Source organism: Ovis aries, chromosome 18, assembly GCF_016772045.2.
Source record: "Ovis aries strain OAR_USU_Benz2616 breed Rambouillet chromosome 18, ARS-UI_Ramb_v3.0, whole genome shotgun sequence".
In the NCBI taxonomy this organism is placed as follows: Eukaryota; Metazoa; Chordata; class Mammalia; order Artiodactyla; family Bovidae; genus Ovis; species Ovis aries.
This window is the reverse complement of record NC_056071.1, coordinates 13744539-13763272: the sequence shown is the minus strand read 5'-3', so window position 1 is coordinate 13763272 and position 18734 is coordinate 13744539. Positions and strand designations below refer to the sequence as shown.

Below are 18734 nucleotides of genomic sequence, written 5' to 3'. Positions count from 1 at the left end.
CACTCTCTCTTGGTTCCATTTCTCTGGAGAACCCCATCTAACAATCCTCTGCAGGAACCCTCATGCATGCATCAAACACCAGTTCTGAAACAATGGAGACACTGCATTTCCAACAAATCTCTGAGACACAACACCCTTCACAAAAGGGGAGTAATTCCTGCTGTTTTGCTACGGGGTCTGTTACTAAGGGGAAACCAGCATTTGGGAGAGGTTGAAAGAGGCTCAGCTTCATCTGTGGCAGAAGCCATGAAGCTGGCAGGGCCGCACTGGAGGGAAACCCCTGCATACAACTAGAGTGGGCCAGGATGGGGCGGGGTGGGGGTGGCTCGTGTGTTTCTCAGATTGAAAGGTGAGCTCTTTCTTTACCGTGTGGGAGTCAGAAGCAGGAAAGTGCAGGAACAAGGTCAGTCGGCATTTCCTGCAGACCCTCTGACTCTTGAGCCTCGCTAGACTGGAGTCAGAGAACGGAGTCATCCTGCCTTGGGGAGGAAGATGTGAGACAAGGGGGAAACAGACTCACTGGGAGCGCATACAAGTGCACCGAGGCCTGCTGTCTCTTCAGAATGCTCTAACACAGCCACCCCCAACCTTTTTGGCACCAGGGACCAACTTCATGGAAGACAATTTTTCCAGGGAAGTGGGGAGGAGCAAAGTAGTTTTGATTCACCCACTGCTCACTTCTTGCTGTGCAACCATGTCCCTAACAGGCACGAGCCAGTTAGGGTTGGGGACCTCTGGTCTAAGTTATCTTTTCCCTAAGAGTTGAGCTCCTCCTGAGTGCCAGCTAACCAATTAACACTAAGATCACATGCAAGACATAAATCATCCTATAAGGCAATGGGCTTCCCATGTGATGCCAGGGGTAAAGAACCTGTCTGCCAATGCAGGTTAGACACAAGAGACACGGGTTCAGTCCCTGGACTGGAGGATCCTCTGGAGGAGGGCACAGCAACCCACTCCAGTATTCTTGCCTGGAGAATCCCAAGGACAGAGGAGGCTGGTGGGCTACAGTCCACAGGGTCACACAGAATTGGACACGACTGAAGGGACCTAACACGCACACACGTGAGGCAGCACTGTTACCTCTGTGTTACAGGCGAGGAAACCAAGGCTCAGGGAGGTCGACGTCTCTACGACCGAGGACCGTGGGCTACCCCAGCACAAACCTCCCTGGACGTCACCTTGAACCACCTCGTGCTGGCCAAGAGGAAGGCTCCAGTTCTCCACTCACTCTTTCTGCAAGCTCACCCCACACTCCATTAGAGTCCGCCTCCACTTAACTTTAACACCAGGGAACTCTCTGCCCTTGGTATACATTTTTCTGGAACTTGCTGCTTAACACAGCTCACACAGTCCTATTTCAAAGCAATCGGGGCTGACTGCTCATAATAAACGCTTTCTAATAGTGACTCCTTCTGGATGCGAGTTGGTTTGGGACAGGCCAGCCTCCGTCTCCTCCCTCCTTTGGGCATCTGTATCCTTTGTGAACCCCTTTGCCCCATGGTCCCTAGGGGAAGAGGAGGCCTGACCACTGGCCACACCCCCAGTTCCAGGAGTGGACCTGGGACTTAAGTCTGAGTCAAAATCAGTGTATTGCCACCCCGAGGCCCTGACTGGGAGGCTGGGGGGAGTATGTGACTAATCAGAGCCAGTGACCTTTGCTGGGCAGGCAGCAAAGAGGCAGGGAATCACCCAGGTGAGAGCCACCTCGCCACCTTCTAGAGACGGAAAATATCCTTTTCTGGTAAGCGGTCTCTGAGGTGACCTCTAAAAATGGTTCGCCATTCACCTGACCCAAAAAACCCCCACAAAATCACGCAAACCAAGAGGTTCAAATCTTCACGTTCGCTTTAAGAACACCCATGAAACTGCCCAGGCCATGAAGGGTATGCATATCTGGAAGACCACCATGAATGTGACGGGCGTCACTTCAAAGGCGCAATGCATGCCATTCCAGTGTTACAACACGGGAGTCGGCAGGTGCGCACGGGCCAAACAATGGGGCTGGACGCAGGGTCGCTGGTCCAAAAGGAGTGCTGAATTTTGACAGCACAAGCTCAGAAATGCAGAGAGTGGTGCTGAATTTACAGGTTTAGATGTAGATTCTCTGATCACGGAGCAGGTCCAGGCGAACCAAGCCCCCAAGATGCAGAGCAGGACTTACAGAGCTCAGGGTCGGATCAAGCTGAGCTTTCCCTGCCACACGGAGAGGATCCGCACTGCAAAAAGAACAGACTGTCCCTAAACCAGAAAAGGAGGTCATACAGGAGAAAAAAGATACCCTGGAAGAAACTCAAGAAATAAAAACAGCCCAGGAATAAATGCCACCCCCCCCAAAAAAATGCAAATAAAAGTTTTTGTTTTTGTTTTTTAAAAAAAGAAAGGAATGGAAAATAAACCAACACGGTAGAGGAGACTGGAAGAAAAGACCCTGCTCCAGATCGCCTATGACGCCAGCTCTCCTCGACACCAACAAACTACCCTCATTGTCAACAAAGCCTGTCCAGCCAGGGCTTTCAGTCACACACAAACAAGGAGCTCTGACCGTCAGTGGGTCTCAAAGGAACGCAAGCACGGCTGTGAGGATAAACACCATCTTCTGATTCTCCCACATTCTAACAACAAACCTTCCACACGTAAGTAGAATTTTCCCATTTCATCAAACCCTTTAAAACCCCAGGAACTTTGTTCTGGTCCTAGAGGCAAAGAACCACACATATGAAGGGTCTTGGTGACGATGCTGTCCAAGTTTTCATTCAGGGCCTACCAGTCAACTGGTTTTCCAAGACAACCAACGGCCCCTTCCCACAGGGCTGCTCACCAGCATCCTGGTCTGAGGAAAGGGCGAAAGGGACGTGGCTACAGGGAATCTGAAACTCCCCAAGGGTCCCCAGGGGGCAGGGGGCAGCCTCTGGGACACAGCTTGAGAAGGAGCATCTGGTTCTAGACAGAGGCCCGAGTCAGAGTCAGACTTGGGCTCCTATCCTGGTGTATCTAGTTACGGATCTGCTTCCTCTGGGCCTGGGGGCACCAGCAGGGAGTGGGGAAGATGAGCAGGAGGGCAGCTTGCCACAACTGCCACAGCACCCCCTGCCCAACAAGGGGGGGATTCAGGGAACAGGGAGGGAAATGAGCAGTGATGCGGCTGGCCCATCCTCAACAGCACACCTCCCCGTGGCCGTCGTTTTTCTCTTCTGGTGCCAGGTCCCGCTAAACCAGGAGCCTCCACAGAGGGACAGCGAATGGTGGTTTTAAACAAATTGCCTGTGTTGAGCTTCACGGGACCCAGCAAGCCCAGAGAAGTTATAGAAGAGACAAAGGACCCTTCCACTGGGGCCAAAACACACATTTTTAACAAGACAGAGAAGTCCCAATTCCTTTCCTCTGAAATGTAATCCTACAGCCAGAGGGTTTGTTTACTCAAAGGCTCGCTGGACAGCTGCTCAGAAGCTGGTCTCCCCATGCGCCCTGGAGGCTGGGGCGCGAGGGGAGCCCAGAGGACCCACGTGGACAGGGGCCTGCTCGCCCCAGCCTCCCCTGCAAAGACACACAGAACAACGCAAAGCCGGAAGGGCTCGTTTGCTGTCAGAAGTTCAATCTGGGGGCACAGCAATCAGATCCATAGGCCGAGCATCCAGGGCCTTGACTCCACCTCAGTCCTTCCAACTCCTCTGTCTGGGAGCCTCCAGCCAAGTCCTCACCTTGAACCTGAATTTCATATCCACGTTGACCACCTGCCAAGTGCCGCTGGGGTTCCAGGAGCGGACCTCACCATGGCGAGGGGTGGGAGGGAGGCAGGGAGTGAGCTCACATTTCCTTCTGGAACGATATTCTACCATTGACCGAGGTGACGGCGCACAGCTCTGTGAATGTACTACAAAAGCACGATCTGGGCACTTTGAATAGGTGAACTGCAAGGCACGTGACATCTTACGAAGCTGTCATTAAAAACAGACAGGGACTTCCCTGGTGGTTCTGTGGTTAAGAATCTGCCTTGCAGTGTAGGGGATGCAGGTTCAATCCCTGGTTGGGGAACTAAGATCCCACGTACCTCGAGACAACTAAAGCCCCTGCTCTGCAACTGCTGGGGCCCACACACTCTGGAGCCCATGTGCCACACTAGAGAGGCCCTCACACCCAAAACGTCCTGCAGGACGCAAGGAAGAGCCTGTGTGCCACAGTTAAGACCTGACCAACCAACCAAATCAATAAGCATTTTTTTTAATAACAGGAAAGAGAGATATATCTGTATGCATGCATATCTACCACATTCATTCACTTCTGCATTTATAAAATCTCTCTCAAAGGGTCACAAGAAGCTGACAGCATCCGGAGAAGGAAGCTGGGTGGCCCAGGGGCAGGGCTGGGAAGGGGACTGTTCACTACGCACCCTGGCTCCTCATGAATTTCAAGCCATGTGAATCTGTGAGCTATTTTTAAAACGCATAAACAAGTAAATAAAATTCAAAGGCAGTAATTCAGGTAAAGATTTAAACAGGCCAGGGGTGTGCAGGCCTGCCTCTGGGGCAGGAGACCCTTTCCCTGGAGAGGTCCGTGGCCTGACCCCCAGGGCCCCATCCTACCCAGAGGCTGCCCGCCGCCTCCTGCTCACCTGCGCTGACATGAGGAGCTGAACCCAGCATCTCTGGCCTCTCCTCCACCCGCGCTGTGCCCGCTGTGAAGCCCAGTAAAGCCAACAGCTCTACGGCCCAAGGGCCGGCTTTCTGCTGAAACCACACTACTTGTTCCAAGGAACACGCCACCTTTGACATTTGGAAAATTAATAAAGAAGATGAAAACAGAATGTGTAAGGGAGAGGCCGAATCGAGCAGCTGCTGAGAGTCAGCTGCCTGCCTTCGCGCCGGGCCGAAGCTTCCGAGGCCTCGAGGACACAGGCCTTTCCTGTTTGTGACGTTTTTGGCTGCACTGGGTCTCCGCTGCAGGGCAATCACGCAGGCTTCAGTGGCCGAGGCATGTGGGCTTAGGTACACGTGGGATTTTAGTCACCGGACCAGGGATCGAACCTGCATCAACCACAGTGGCAGGCACTCTCAACCACCGGACCCCCAGGGAAGTGCCCAACCTCCGACCTCTGCCCTACATCTTCTCCCTCAGGACACAACATAACTGAGCCTTCCCTAGACAGCCAAGAAGCTTGGAGAAAGGACACGACCCCCAAACCCACTTTCTAGCCCCACCATGGTGGAAAGAAGCAGGTGTAGGAGAGACAGCCACAACAGTGCCACGTCTCCCAAGAAGGGGCAATGGCCTGGCATCAACCCCAGGCTCAGTGGCAAACCCAAGGCTGGGGAAGTGAAAGGGGAAGTCGCTCAGTCGTGTTGACTCTTTGCAGCCCCAGGGACTGTAGCCTGCCAGGTTCCTCCATCCATGGGATTTCCCAGGCAAGAATACTGGAGTGGGTTGCCATTTCCTCCTCCAGGGGATCTTCCTGACCCAGGGATCGAACCTGGGTCTCCCACACTGCAGGTAGACTCTTTACCATCTGAGCCACCAGGGAAGGCTCAGTCCCCAAGTTCTGCCCATCACCTTCCTTTGAAAGCAGCTTAAACTGAGCCCAGGCCCGGGGTGATCTGAATCTCACCTGGCTCCGCTCCAGAGAGGCAACTTGAGGCTCTCGGTCATATGAGACAAAAGCAGCGAGAGCTTCAGGGCCTCAAGCAGCCCAACGCTAACAGGGCTCCAGCCAAGCCCTCCAGAACACAGGTGTTCCAGAGCCTTCCGAGTACAGGAGCATCAGTGTCAGGCCCGACCCCTGACCTGGGGCCTCCCCTCCCCACATCACCAGGCTCTCTGCTTCAGCGCCAGCACCCAGCCAAGAGGAATGACGCAAACGCCCCAGGGCCCGAAGGCACAGGAAAGCAGTGAAGCCAGGCCGGCTCGATGTAAACAAATGCGGTGACGATCAGCAGCCAACCTCCGCTTGGAGTCAAGGAGACACAAAGATAGGGTCTCGCAAACGCAGATGAGGTGGGATCGCGCCTACCCAGCTCCCCCCACCCCCGCACACCATTATTCTCACTTGTTACTGGGGCTGTGTGTTTCCATAAATACTCCCATCTGTTGAAAAAAGCAGATCTGGATATTCATGTGAAGTCCCAATTTGAAGTGTTCTCAATTATCTCAGTTGTTAAAAACACTGTGTGTTTATGTGGAATCTAAAAGAATGACACAGATTAGCTTATTTACAAAACAGAAATAAATTCACAGACTTAGAAAACAAACAGTCACCAACAGGGAATTATATTCACTACAGTAAGTCCCCTACGTGTAAACAAGTTCCATTTCAAGAGCACCTAAGTCCAAATCTGTTCATAAGTCCAACAAAGTTAGCCTCAGTACCTGACTAATACAATTGGCTATATAGCCATGTACTGAGGTAGGGTTACAATATTCTTCACACAAATAATACATCAAAAACTAACACACAAGATAAAGAAAACATCTTTAACCTTACAGTGCAGGACCTTGAAAAGCGCAGTAGTACTGCACAACAGCTGGCACTCAGGGGCTGGCACGGAGTGAACAGGCCAGAAGAGTTCGTGATGGAGGAGGGAGAGGGGGTGGGAGAGGGCAGAGATGAAGGGCCATCGGCAACCGGAGACGGAGGGCAAGCAGTCATCACTCACGACTGATGTGACTAGACGTGCAAATGCACATTTGCATTTTAGAAAGTTTGCAACTTGGTTCATATATAGGGGACTTACCATACCTTGTGATAACCTATAACAGAAAAGAGTCTGGAAAAGAATATATGTGTGTGTGTGTGTGTGTGTGTGTATAACTAAATACTTTTTTGTACACCTAAAACATTTCAAATCAACTCCAACAAAAAATAAAAACGTTGTGCTGATCAAAACAAAGCACGAAAACATAGCTGTGGGCCATCGGTCTGCAGCCTCTGACTTAGTTTCCTGACCACCGTTTAGTGGGACCTGGGTGCCACGCATGAGTGATGAAGAACAATACAGTTAAAATCATGGGCCCAGAGAGGTGGACTGATACGCATGGTCAACTGAGGTCTGGGATCTGCTCAGCAGCAGCTCCCTGACCATGAAGAGGTGCTGGTCGTCACCTGCACAGCTGAGCAGTTCCTTTCCTCTCCTGGCACCATCCCCGAGGGATTAACAAAGTGACACCATCATCAGCAGAGCCCAAAACCCACCTGGAGCCCCGAAGCCCCAGTGTTCCTGGGGCTTACACAGGACCAGAGGCAATGCAGGCCAGTGAACCCCAACCAGCTCAACGACAGCCTTGGGGTTCCTCTTCGTAACACCTCAGGGTTACGCCTCCACCCTTTCCTTCCCTTGGTCCCTGAGGGACAGATCCACCTCTCGTTCGAGAAAAGAGAAGCATGGCTTGGTCTGACCGGTTTGAGGAGTCACATGACATGCAGTAACAGCAAATGTCCCAAGACCTGCTCCTCCCTCCAGCTCCCAGGCGTGTTTGCAAAGGGTTGGGTCCACTCTGCCCACACGGGAAGTGCCAGGCAAGGGCAGTGAGGCTAAAGGCAGAGGGAGGAAGCCCCTCGGGCAGCTCTGCTGGTGCACGGGCAGCAGCATGAGGACCAGGAGGGACTCTCTGGTGGACCCAGGGAGCCCAAACACAGCCCGGAAATTCAGGGGTCACTGTGCTCACGACACACGTCTTAAGTGACCCTCTCAGCATCCCTGTGCCCCTGCCATGTGGCAGTGGGTTGGCCCTTGCCACCACCAGCCCCGCTCAGGGCTAGCCACTTCTCAAGGGCACTCCCAACCTCTCTACCCCCGGCCGAGACATCCAGCTACGTGGCTGGCATTTCTGTGGCATTTCTGTCACACTCTTTCTCACCGAGCCTTCTCCCCTGCCAGACCACCCCTTCACCAAGGTGGGGAGGATGTTGGATCAGAAATTAGACCCCTGGGACTCCCCTGGTGGTCCAAGGACTGAGCATCTGCCTTCCAATACAGGCAACCCAGGTTCCATCCCTGGTCTGGGAACATGCCACATGCCGCGGAGCAACTAAGCCTGTGCCCTGCAACGACCAAGCCCACACGGTCTGGCGTCCACGCTCGGCAACAAGAGAAGCCATGCAGTGAGGAGCCCACACACTGCAATGAAGACCCAGCACAGCCATAAATAAATCCATAAAGAAAGAAAGAAATCAGACTCCTGTCCTTCACCAGCCTCACGGCCAGGAGCAAGACACTCCATCACTCTGCACCTTGATTTACTCATCTGCCAAACGGGATTCGGAGAGTACACTCCGAGGAATGAGGAAGCATGTCAAATGTGTGATACAGAGCCTGGCGCACAGTAAGGGCTTAATATTAGTTGCTATTATTATTACTGTCACCATGATCCCCACATGATTATTTTCACGAATGCTGTCCACCCAGCCAGCTGGTCCTGAAAGACCCTCTGCTTCTCCTCCCACCCCGTCAGGTCCTAATCCTCCTCACTTCTCCCCACATGCCCTTCCCTGACCACTGAGTACCCCATCAAAGTCCCTGGGGCTTTGATAGGTCCTTTTGCAAGTTATCAAGTACTGCTTTTGACACATGACTCCCTACAGAATTGGACTGTTTCTTACCTGCCAAGGAAAACTACACAAAGGCATCATCCCATCTCCCAAACTGAACTGGAAACTCCTCACCTTGACTGTTTCTTCCACACCGTCTAGTCTTCCAGTGAAAGTGAAAGCGTTACTCACTCAGCCGTCCAACTCTTTGAAACCCCATGGACTGTACCTCTGTCCACGGAATTCTCCAGGCAAGAGTGGGTTGCCATTTCCTTCTCCAGCCAGTCTCATTAAACACACTGGAAGGATCTCTCCATCCACTCAGCCATCTCTCTGCTAGCTCCTTAGCTGAGCTTCAGGGAGAACCACATGACTGGTCTAAAGCCAAGCCCACCACATCTGAGCATCAGCACACCTGGGCTAGAGCCTTACTCTTCCAACAAACTCACTGAGTGAGCTTAACAAACCCTTCCCATTTCTGGGCCTCAGTTTCCTCATCTGTACTATGGGTAGAAGGAGCAAGCCCAGTGGAGCTCTGAGTGCAAAGAAACCCCACACCCAAGAGGTTACAAGCCCCTGAGGCCCTCCCGGGCCTGAGGAGCCCTGTCCAGGCTCTGCCATAGCCCCTCTTCTGCTCCACACCTGCCAACGAGAAGGGACTGCCTTCTCCCGGCACCCTAGAGATGAAGTCCGGATTCCTGGCAGATCACCTCAGATTAAATACAGATTTTTTAATAGTGAAACCATGCCAACATGATTCTAAATTCATGGTTCCAGAATTTCCCTTTGTAAATAGAACCAAAACATCAGTCATAAAACTAAAATTCCACTCACAACCCATGAAACCTTCTCTGCTAAATCCTGGAGGGCTTCCCTCCTGAGACATTCTCCTTACATAATTTCCTGCAGACATTGACACTGGAGACCCCCACCCCACCCATACTTGTGCCCCGCCATACCTCAAGAAGAGCCTGTGTTTGCAAAGCCCCCAAACTCAATGGGTACATGGACACAAGAGCTTGTGAGCAAAGCCAGCTCATCTGGAGGGCTCAGGTTTAAATTAAAGAGGGATTTTCGTCCCTTTCCAATTTGATAGAAGAACTCAGTGGCAGGTCCTGGGGCCCCGCAGGCCTGGCAGTAAGGACAGTTATGAGGCACTCCTTCCCCAGGGAAATTCAGTAGTGGGGGGGACGGACCCTATGTGGGGTCCTCAGTGTCCAGGGAGGCTCACACAGGCTAAAGAGTCACCAGTTTCACTTCGGAAAGGCTCAGAAGCAGATGCACCTGTCTGAGGATCCTGGCCATATGGCTGAATCCTCATTTACTGGCAGAAGCAAGACCGAAAGGTTGGGCATAGTTACGTCTGTTTTCCGGGTCATTTTTTCAGTATAATAGGAGACACCTGGGTGCTCAAAGGAGAGCCAGGGACTTGATAGACCCAGTCTCACTGCAAACACCCCAACAGCCCTGAGCAGCAGGTACTTTAATTAGCACTAGGAAGCAGAAGCCCAGAAAAGCTAGGTCACCTGCTCACAGAGACAGCCAGGAGGTGCCCACCTGCACTACTGGCATCAGGGGCTGGCACTGGCGAGCGGCTCTGTCCTGGGCACTGGAGAATGCCCACCAGCAGCCTCTCTGGCCACAAAATGCCCCCTCACCAAGTCATGACAACCAAAAACATCCCCGGAAATTGCCAGACGATTTGAATTTGGGAGATAAAATAGACATATTCGGGTCTATAGACACATTTGTTCATTTGGGGCCAAATGACCCCAAGGCAGGCGGAATCCGCCCTAGGAAAGAAACCCTGAAAGCCCTGACTTCTCCCACATGCAGAGCTTTCCAGTGTTGTGCTAGTTTCTACTCCACAGCACCGCGAGCCAGTCATGTGCACAGCTGCACCCCCTCTTTCTCTAATCTATTCTCATTCAGGCCACCGGAGAGCAGCAAGCAGGCTTCTCGGCATGGTCTGCACTGCACGGCAGGCTCTCATCGGCGCTCTCTTCTCGGCACTATCTCTACACTGCACGGCAGGCTCTCATTGGTGCTCTCCTCTCGGCACTGTCTCGGCACTGTCTCTGCACTGCACGGCCGGCTCTCATCGGCGCTCTCTTCTCGGCACTGTCTGCACTGCACGGCAGGCTCTCATCGGCGCTCTCCTCTCGGCACTGTCTGCACTGCACGGCAGGCTCTCATCGGCGCTCTCTTCTCGGCACTATCTCTACACTGCACGGCAGGCTCTCATCGGTGCTCTCTTCTCAGCACTGTCTGCGCTGCACGGCAGGCTCTCATCCGCGGTCTGTTCCATTCTGCTGTTGCTGTGGTTCATCGCCCAGTAGCGTCTGGCTCTTTGGGACCCCAGGGACGGCAGCACTCCAGGGGATGATGGTGCCTCACCACCTCCCGCAGTTTGCCCAAGTTCATGTCGCTTCTTTCGGGGATTCCATCCAGCCATCTCATCCTCTGATAGCCCTCTTCTCCTTCTGCCCTCACTCTTTCCCAGCATCAGGGATGTTTATACCATGTGAAAAACAGAGGCTATTATACAGAGCATCAGTAGTGTATATACGCCAGCCCCAGTCTCCCAATTCCCCCCACCTCCCTTTCCCCCTTTGGTATCCATACATTCGTTCTCTTCAGTCTCTGCATCTGTGCTTCTGTTTCTGCTCTGTAAATCAGGTCGTCTTTGCCAATTTTTTTCAGATTCCACATACATGCATTACTATACTACATTTATTTTTCTCTAACTTACCTCACTCTGGTTGACAGTCTCTTCTCTAACTTGGTGGAGATCTCAATCAAGGGCATGCTCCCTCCCCTCTTTGCTTTTAATCTGGATTTTTGCTGAGTTAGATTTATTTAACACTTCCTTCACTGTGGTGTATAAAATTAAACACCCACGGGAACTGGATGAAAGTACAAACTTCCAATAAGACCAGTAAGTCCTGGGGATGGAGTGGGTACCATGACTATAGCTAACACTGCGGTGTGGTAGACAGGCAAGTTGCTAAGACCACAAAATTCCTCATTACCAGGAAAAAAAAAAAACTATCTCTTTTCCTTTTGGGGGATCTATCAGAGACGATGGGTGTTAACTATGTTTACTGTGGTCATCATTTCATAGTGTACATAACCAAGTCGTTATGCTGTCCATGGAACCTTACATAGTGTGGTATGTCTGTGTTATCTCCATAGAACTGGAAAACAAAGAAAAAAGGAAATTACTCTGCAAAGCAAAACCTAAGATAGATATGTTTCACAGCTATCACTCTTCCCTTAATTCAAAACTGTAACCAAGCAATTAAAAAGGACCTCCTGATAAACAAGGTACAGCACAGGGAACTATTTTCAATAGCCTATGATGAACCATATGGAAAAGAGTAGGATAAAGATTGCCTATGTGCGTAACTGAGTCACTTTGCTGCACAGCAGTAATTAAACACATCATTGAAAATCAATCATACTTCAATAATTTTTTTTTAAATGACCTCCTGGTGCTACACAAGCGCCACAAACCCAAAGTCATAAAAAGGGGTTTAACTTTGTAACCAGAGCCCTGCCCAAAACTCCAACTTTTTAAAATAATATTGATACACTAATGAGCAATAAATAACTAAAAACATTTCAGATACTTGCCCCAAAATACTGAAAGTATTAAGCTTCTATATTTTCTCTTAAATAACTTTCATTCTCTGGACAAACAATGGGAGATGTGGGGATCCCAGGAGAAGCAGGAAATGTTCTGGCTGCTTTTCAAAGACCTGGCTTAGTAATTAACTAAGCTCCCGCGGTTCCAGCGTCTTCAGGCTCTGACGGCGTGTATCTTTGCCATTGATCCAAGTGCGACAGCTGGGCAATATCAGATCACCTAGAATTTGTCTTCCTCCTCGTCCCCCAGGAAGCACCAAAACAAACCCTCCTTTCAGATAAGACGATTTTACAGAGCTTTTGAAATAAAGGGGTGGGCAGGCAGCCAACAGAGATCTGGGAGAAACCTGGCCTGGCAAGAGAGCCGGGAGCTTCCCAGGATGAGGAAAGGAGAGTCGTGGTTTCAGGTGGCACTCTGTGACTTGTCTCCACCTCGTTCATAAGACACCAGAGAGTAAAGTCAGATTCCCCTGGCTCTCAAAGGGTAGAGCCTGATCTCAGAGAGCGTGGGGCGGGGGAGGGCAACTGGTTCTGATCAGCAGCTACTGGGCGTTACACGCGTTATCCCCAAGTCCATGCAACCCCATGAGATGCTTCCTAACATCCAAACCGAGAGGAGTTTTCTACTTCCTAAACACAGCTTCTTTGTTTATTTCCTTCCAGCTCTCATAACCATGTAACCAGTAACAGACACAGGAGGGCTGACCCTACTGCAAGCCAGGCAGAACTGCACACACACACACACACACACACACACACACACACAAAGGTACCCTCACCAACAGGCACTAAAACTGCCTTTCCCTCCTCCAAGTTTGTCTACAGTCTTCAAATAGTTTTCCATAATGATTCCAATACATTAAAAAGCTGTATGATTCTGCAGGTGGAACACCAGATTGATTAATATGTATGGGAAATAAATTTAATTATAAAATGAATATGTATGGGAAGAGACAGCGGCTCAACCTCAGGAAGAAGTGGAGATCTGCAAAAACAAGTAGAGAGATGCCCAGTCATACCCAAGAGAGGACAGATGAGAAAAGAGAGCAGCTAAGAGGTCTGACTAATAGAGCAGACCCCAAAAGTTCTCACTGCCAGGAAAAAAATCTACTTTTTTTTTTTGGAAAACATTAGAAATTCAGATAATACTAAGTGTCAGATATGATGGGAGGATCTGAGAGTCCCAGATACTGAGGGTGGGAGGGTAAGCTGATACATCCTCAAGGAAGCCAAGTAACAGCACCCCTGGGACCCAGAAGCCCCACTGCGAGGGGTCCACCCCAGACTCTTACACAGGTCCTCAGGAGAACACATTTAAGGGGGCAGCAGACAGTTGAGTGCACAGAGAGAAAATGAGTAAATGTCCGCTGAAAGGAAATTCAGACAATGTAGAAATATATCATAAATAATAAGTACATAATAAATAAATAATAAAGAATCATGCGGACATAGAGAACAGACGTGTGCACACAGCCGGGGATGGAGAGTGCAGGATGAATTGAGAGAGTAGCATTGGAACATATACATTACCACGTGCAACATAGACACCCAGTGGGAAACTGCTGTGTAACACACAGAGCTCAGCCCAGCGCTCTGTGACAACCTAGAGGCTGGGGTGGGGTGGGGGGTAGGAGGGAGGTTCGAGAGGGAGGGGACACATGTATGCCTAAGGCTGATTCATGCTGACGTACAGCAGAAGCCAACACAACGTTGGAAAGCAATTACCCTCCAATTAAAAAAAAAAATGTTTAAGTATCTCCCACAGTCACGTGTGTACACACAAAAAATTCTTTGCAAATTCATATATATATATTAATTTATCTATTGATGAGATCATACTACACATGCTTTTAGTAACCTGTTCCACTTAACAGTATGTAGAGTTAGACCAAATCATTTTTCACAGCTGCACAGTATTCCATTACAAAGACTACCATAATTTGTGTAATCAACTGTTAGATATCAAGCTTACTTAAACATTTTCACTATTAAACAGAACTGCTCTGAACTTCATTGATCATGCATCTTTACTTCTTCTTTGAAGTAATAAAATTTGAAGCAAAGAATAGATATCACAGTAAAAAATGTGTGTACCTTAGAAATGGAATTGCTTGATTAAAAGCATATACCTTTCTTTGCTTCTAAGTTAGCAGTTTCCTTGGATCCACATTCTTTCTGCTGTCTAGTAAAGTGACTCCTTCAGGGAAAACAGACACGTGGGCTAGCAATAACACGTACTACACTCTCCCCCTCTTCTCCGTATCCATCGTCATGGAAATGGTGGCCCCCATCCAGACAAACTCCTACCTCACAGGCTCCTTGCACTAGCCGCATAGCTCATGACAGAGACATTCTGGGAAGCACCAACAAGGCAAAATACTTAGGGGTTCATTCATTTGCTAAAAATATCCGTAATAGATGCCAGCTTGTGCTTGGAGCCCCAGGAGGCGTTAGAGAGGCACAAATGAGTACGGGCCAGTCTTGCTCTTAGGAGCCCTCCACCTGGGACATCCAGTGACGCTCTTGACCCCAAGTCAAAAATTCAAATCTCGAGTGTGCTCTGGGAGCACTGGGGGGCCCTGGCTGGGGGGCTTCTCAGAGGAGGTGACACCCCAGCAGGCAAACAGCAGTGAGCTGGTCACGACGTCTTGGCAGCGGAGGGGACTTGATGCAGAAGATCGGAGTGACATGCGGAGCTAAGGCCACAAGATGCCCCTGGAGGACCCCTGGACGTCCAGCAGGGCTGGGGCAGCTGGCAGAGCTGAGATGGAGGCTTGAGAGGGAACGGGACCCCAGGTACGAAAAGCCAGCTGGTAGGAACACTGAGGAGCCCGTGCCTGCGGGGATGGGAGGGCAGAAGGGTGAGAACAGAGGAGGATGCACGGGAGTGGAGACAAGGCTGGCTGCAGGAACACCGGGCTGAAGGACACTGCTGTGACTCCAGAGACAGAGCAAAGTGAGCCAGAAGCACCGGCAGGTGGAGGGGCGCCCCAGGGGAGACGACACAGGGAGACTGGGGGTAGAACGGCCAGGACGTGTTCACTGCAGGCCAAGGAGCTAGGAGGATGTCCACCCAGGGCAACAGGCCTTCTTGAAGCCTGATGAAGGCAGCCTGCAGGGGCCTGCGGAAAGGCCACAGTATACACCCTGGGCTTACAGTGTTCTAGAATCTACTATACAACTTAGCCCACACTCCCTGGGCTTCCCTGGCTGTTCAGACAGTGAAGAATCTGCCTACAATGCAAGAGATCCAGGTTCAATCCCTGGGCTGGGAAGATACCCTGGAGAAGGGATAGGCTACCCACTCTAGTATCCTGGGCTTTCCCTGGTGGCTCAGACGGTAAAGAATCCACCTGCAATGCGGGAGACCTGCCATTCAATCCCTGGCTTGGGAAGATCCCCTGGAGGAGGGCATGGCAGCCCACTCCAGTATTCTTGCCTAGAGAATCCTCGTGGACAGAGGAGCATCGGGGGCTACAGTCCATGGGGTTGCAAAGAGGCAGACGCAACTGAGAGATTAACACTGTCACGGTCACTGAGATGCAATTTTCCTCTCTGCCAAGGAGCACGTGGGGCCGCACTGTCTACCATCAGGGCCTTTCCCAGCTGTCTGACGCTGTCCACATCAGAACCGGGGTGCCAGCTGTCCCCCCTGGAAACTCGACCCCACAAGAAGAAGGCCATAACCTGCCTCTCCTGAGAAGTCGGACCCTCTCTGCACAGTCAGCTCCCTGGGCGGCAAGGGCCCGTCCTCTCCAGTTCAGACGCGCACCCTCACATCTGGCCGCAGGCTGCTGAGTGTTCTCCCGCCTCTCCTGGGTAATAAGGAGCAGACTGGCAAAATAGTTCAAATACCTTCTGAAAAAGTACACCGCCTTGTGGGCTGGGAGGCCTATTTTGAGCAAAATGTTTCAAACCCCCAGGCTCAGAGCTGCTCTGGGGCATTCATGTTCAATGTAACCAAGTGATTGGGGAGGCCGTAAAGGATGACAGACACATCCGATGATGGCCAGGCCGTGCCTCGGCACAGGATGGGACGTGCCCACCCTCCAGGACTGTCTGTTGAGTGGGAGAGCCACCAGCCTGACATGAGAAGGGCCATCTGGAGGATGAACAAGTTTTGGGCTGGGGGCAGCAAGGAAGGGAAGGGACCTCCTGGCCCCTATGTGCAGGAAAACGACCCAGAGGAAGGGGCGTGGGAGCCGGGCCCCGGTGGCCGCGTGCAGTCACAGTACGCGTGTGGCAGGGACAGGCCCAGGAGCGGAAAACACACAAGCCGGCAGCCGGGAGTGTAAGGAGAGAGGCGACGAGTGGTCCAGAGGACGGGCAGATGGCCTCAAGGTGCTCCAGGGCTAATCTCAAGGCACCCGAATGCCACACCCAGGTAGTGGGTACAGGGAGCCACTGAAGTTTGCAAGCAGAGGAAGGAGGGCAGGGGGAACGATGGGGTGCAGAGGGGGTCAGGGGGTCAGCACACAGGGGAACAACGTGGCTGGAGCCAGGAGAGGGGAGGAGAGGGGATGGAGGAGGGGACTGTGGGCCCACAGTGCTCCCTTCTCCATTTTTTCAGGACCACAGGCATATTTAATCCCGTGGACCCACAAAGAAACACCTTGCCTCCAAGTCACACAGAAACCAGCAGCAAACCTCAAGGGAGAGCTCCCAGACCTGCCTTTGCAGATCTGGTTTCTGCTCCTGCTCTGAAAATGCTCGTAAGCCCCTGGCCCCAAACCTCCAACAGCTGATCAAACACCCAAGCACTCTGTGTAAACTAAGAAGGGGAGGGAACAGGCTGTGACAAACTGACACACATACGCCCAGATTTCCCGGAGGCCCGCCTGAGTAACAGGATACATTTGGTTCATTTCCTGCAAAACTAGTATTTCCCAGCCATGGGGGGAAACGCAGCCCTCCCTGCATTGCCTGTAGCCCTCTCCAGCTCCCGACTCCAGACAGTCTTCCTAATTTCCCACTTTCTCCCTGAACTTGAGAAACCTACAACAGCCTCTCTGAGATCTCTCACATCTAGGCAGAAAGTCACCGAGGTCACCAAGGGCCGCCAAACGTCCTGGAGCCCAGCTCCAACTCTCTGGCTCAAAAAACTGTGCCTCCAACAGGTATCCTGGAATCAGCCCACCCGATAGACACTGCTGCTTTTGGTAGCAGAACCAATGAAAAGAAAACAAGCAGGTGGCACATCAGAGACCCGAAAAGGAAACAGAGGGTGGGTACTGCGGGCCTGGGTTCCAACCCTACTTCCACCATTGAGTTTACTTGGGTAAGCCACCTTGCCTCTCCGGAAAATTTTTCATCTGTGAAAGAAGTATAAAACTGTTAGTGTTAAGCATTAGCGGAAAGTTAAAAGGAATTCAATATTTTATACATGAATACTTTTACGTATACATATGCATGTGCTACGGGCTTCCCTGGTGGCGCGACTGGTAAAGAACCCGCCTGCCAATGCGGGAGACAGAAGAGCCACGGGTTCGATCCCTGGGTCAGGAAGATCCCCTGGAGAAGGGCATGGCCAACCACTCCTGTCTTCTTGCCTGGAGAATCCCATGGACAAACGAGCCTGGCGGGCTACAGACCGTGGGGTCGCAAAGAGTAGGCCACGACTGAGTGGCTGATCACATGTCTATACATATGCATATGTATACATTTATCGTTCAAACAGGAGAAAATTCCAGTGTGCAGGAGGGAAAAAGCCTGCGGGGCAGGGCCGAGAGTCCCGGGGTAGCACAAGCGCAGCCCGGCTCCCGCGCCGGAGCGTCTGATGTGCGCGCTGATGCCGAAGGCGCGCGGTGACGGCGGGGCGGCGGGGCGGACTGGCCCGCGGGGCTGCAAGGGGCGGCGGACCCACCTGAAGACTCGCAGCAGCAGGCAGGCGATGAGGAAGGCGGTGAAGGCGCAGGCCACGATCACGGCCGCCTTCAGGGTGGGCAGGTCGCGGAGCAGGCTGGAGATGCGGATCACCAAGGCGTCGCCGCTGCTGTTGGAGCCGCCGCCGCCGCCGCCGCCCGCCGCCTCCCCGGACCCGGTGCCGGTGGCGTTCCCGGGCCCCGGGCCGGGCGGCGGCCGCGGCTGGCGCTCGGCTCCGGGCTGCGGAGGGGCGGCGGACCGGGCTCTGCTGGCGCGGGCGGCGGGCGCGCCCAGGAGCGCGAGCAGGAGCAGCAGCAGCAGCAGCCGCGCGGGCGGCGCCGCGGCGCGCATGGTGCGGGCCGGCGGCGCGGGGGCCGGGCGGCGCGCGCGCGGCGGAGCCCCGAGTCCCGCAGCGGCGCCGCGGCCTGGCCCGGGTCCTCCCGCGGCGGAGCCCGGCGGCTGCGCGGTGCTTGGCAGGAAGCTGCGGCGCCCGGAAGAGTCCGCGCCGCCCGCGGCCGCGGCCGCCGCCGCCACCAACACGTTGCACCGAGTCATTCGACGGGCCACGGCCCCACGTGGGCGGGGCAGGCCACCAGGCCGGGTGCGGGCTGCGCTGTTCCCCCGGGGACCTGGGACACCCTGGGAGAAGTAGCAGTCGCCAGGAGCTGTGCTGCACGTCACACGTTTTATCTCTTTGATATCGGCA

The 18734-nt window shown here is 52.6% G+C and overlaps 1 protein-coding gene across 1 annotated transcript in view; it reads right to left on the bottom strand.

Moving 5' to 3' along the window:
• The window catches only part of FAM174B (family with sequence similarity 174 member B), a 39818-nt gene extending 21298 nt beyond the window's left edge, over positions 1–18520 (bottom strand). The window contains exon 1 of the mRNA XM_027957047.2: positions 18030–18520. Coding sequence (XP_027812848.2) covers positions 18030–18379 — 350 coding nt within the window. The 5' untranslated portion in view covers positions 18380–18520. The remainder of the gene's footprint in view (positions 1–18029) is intronic.
• Positions 18521–18734: the final 214 nt, after the last annotated feature.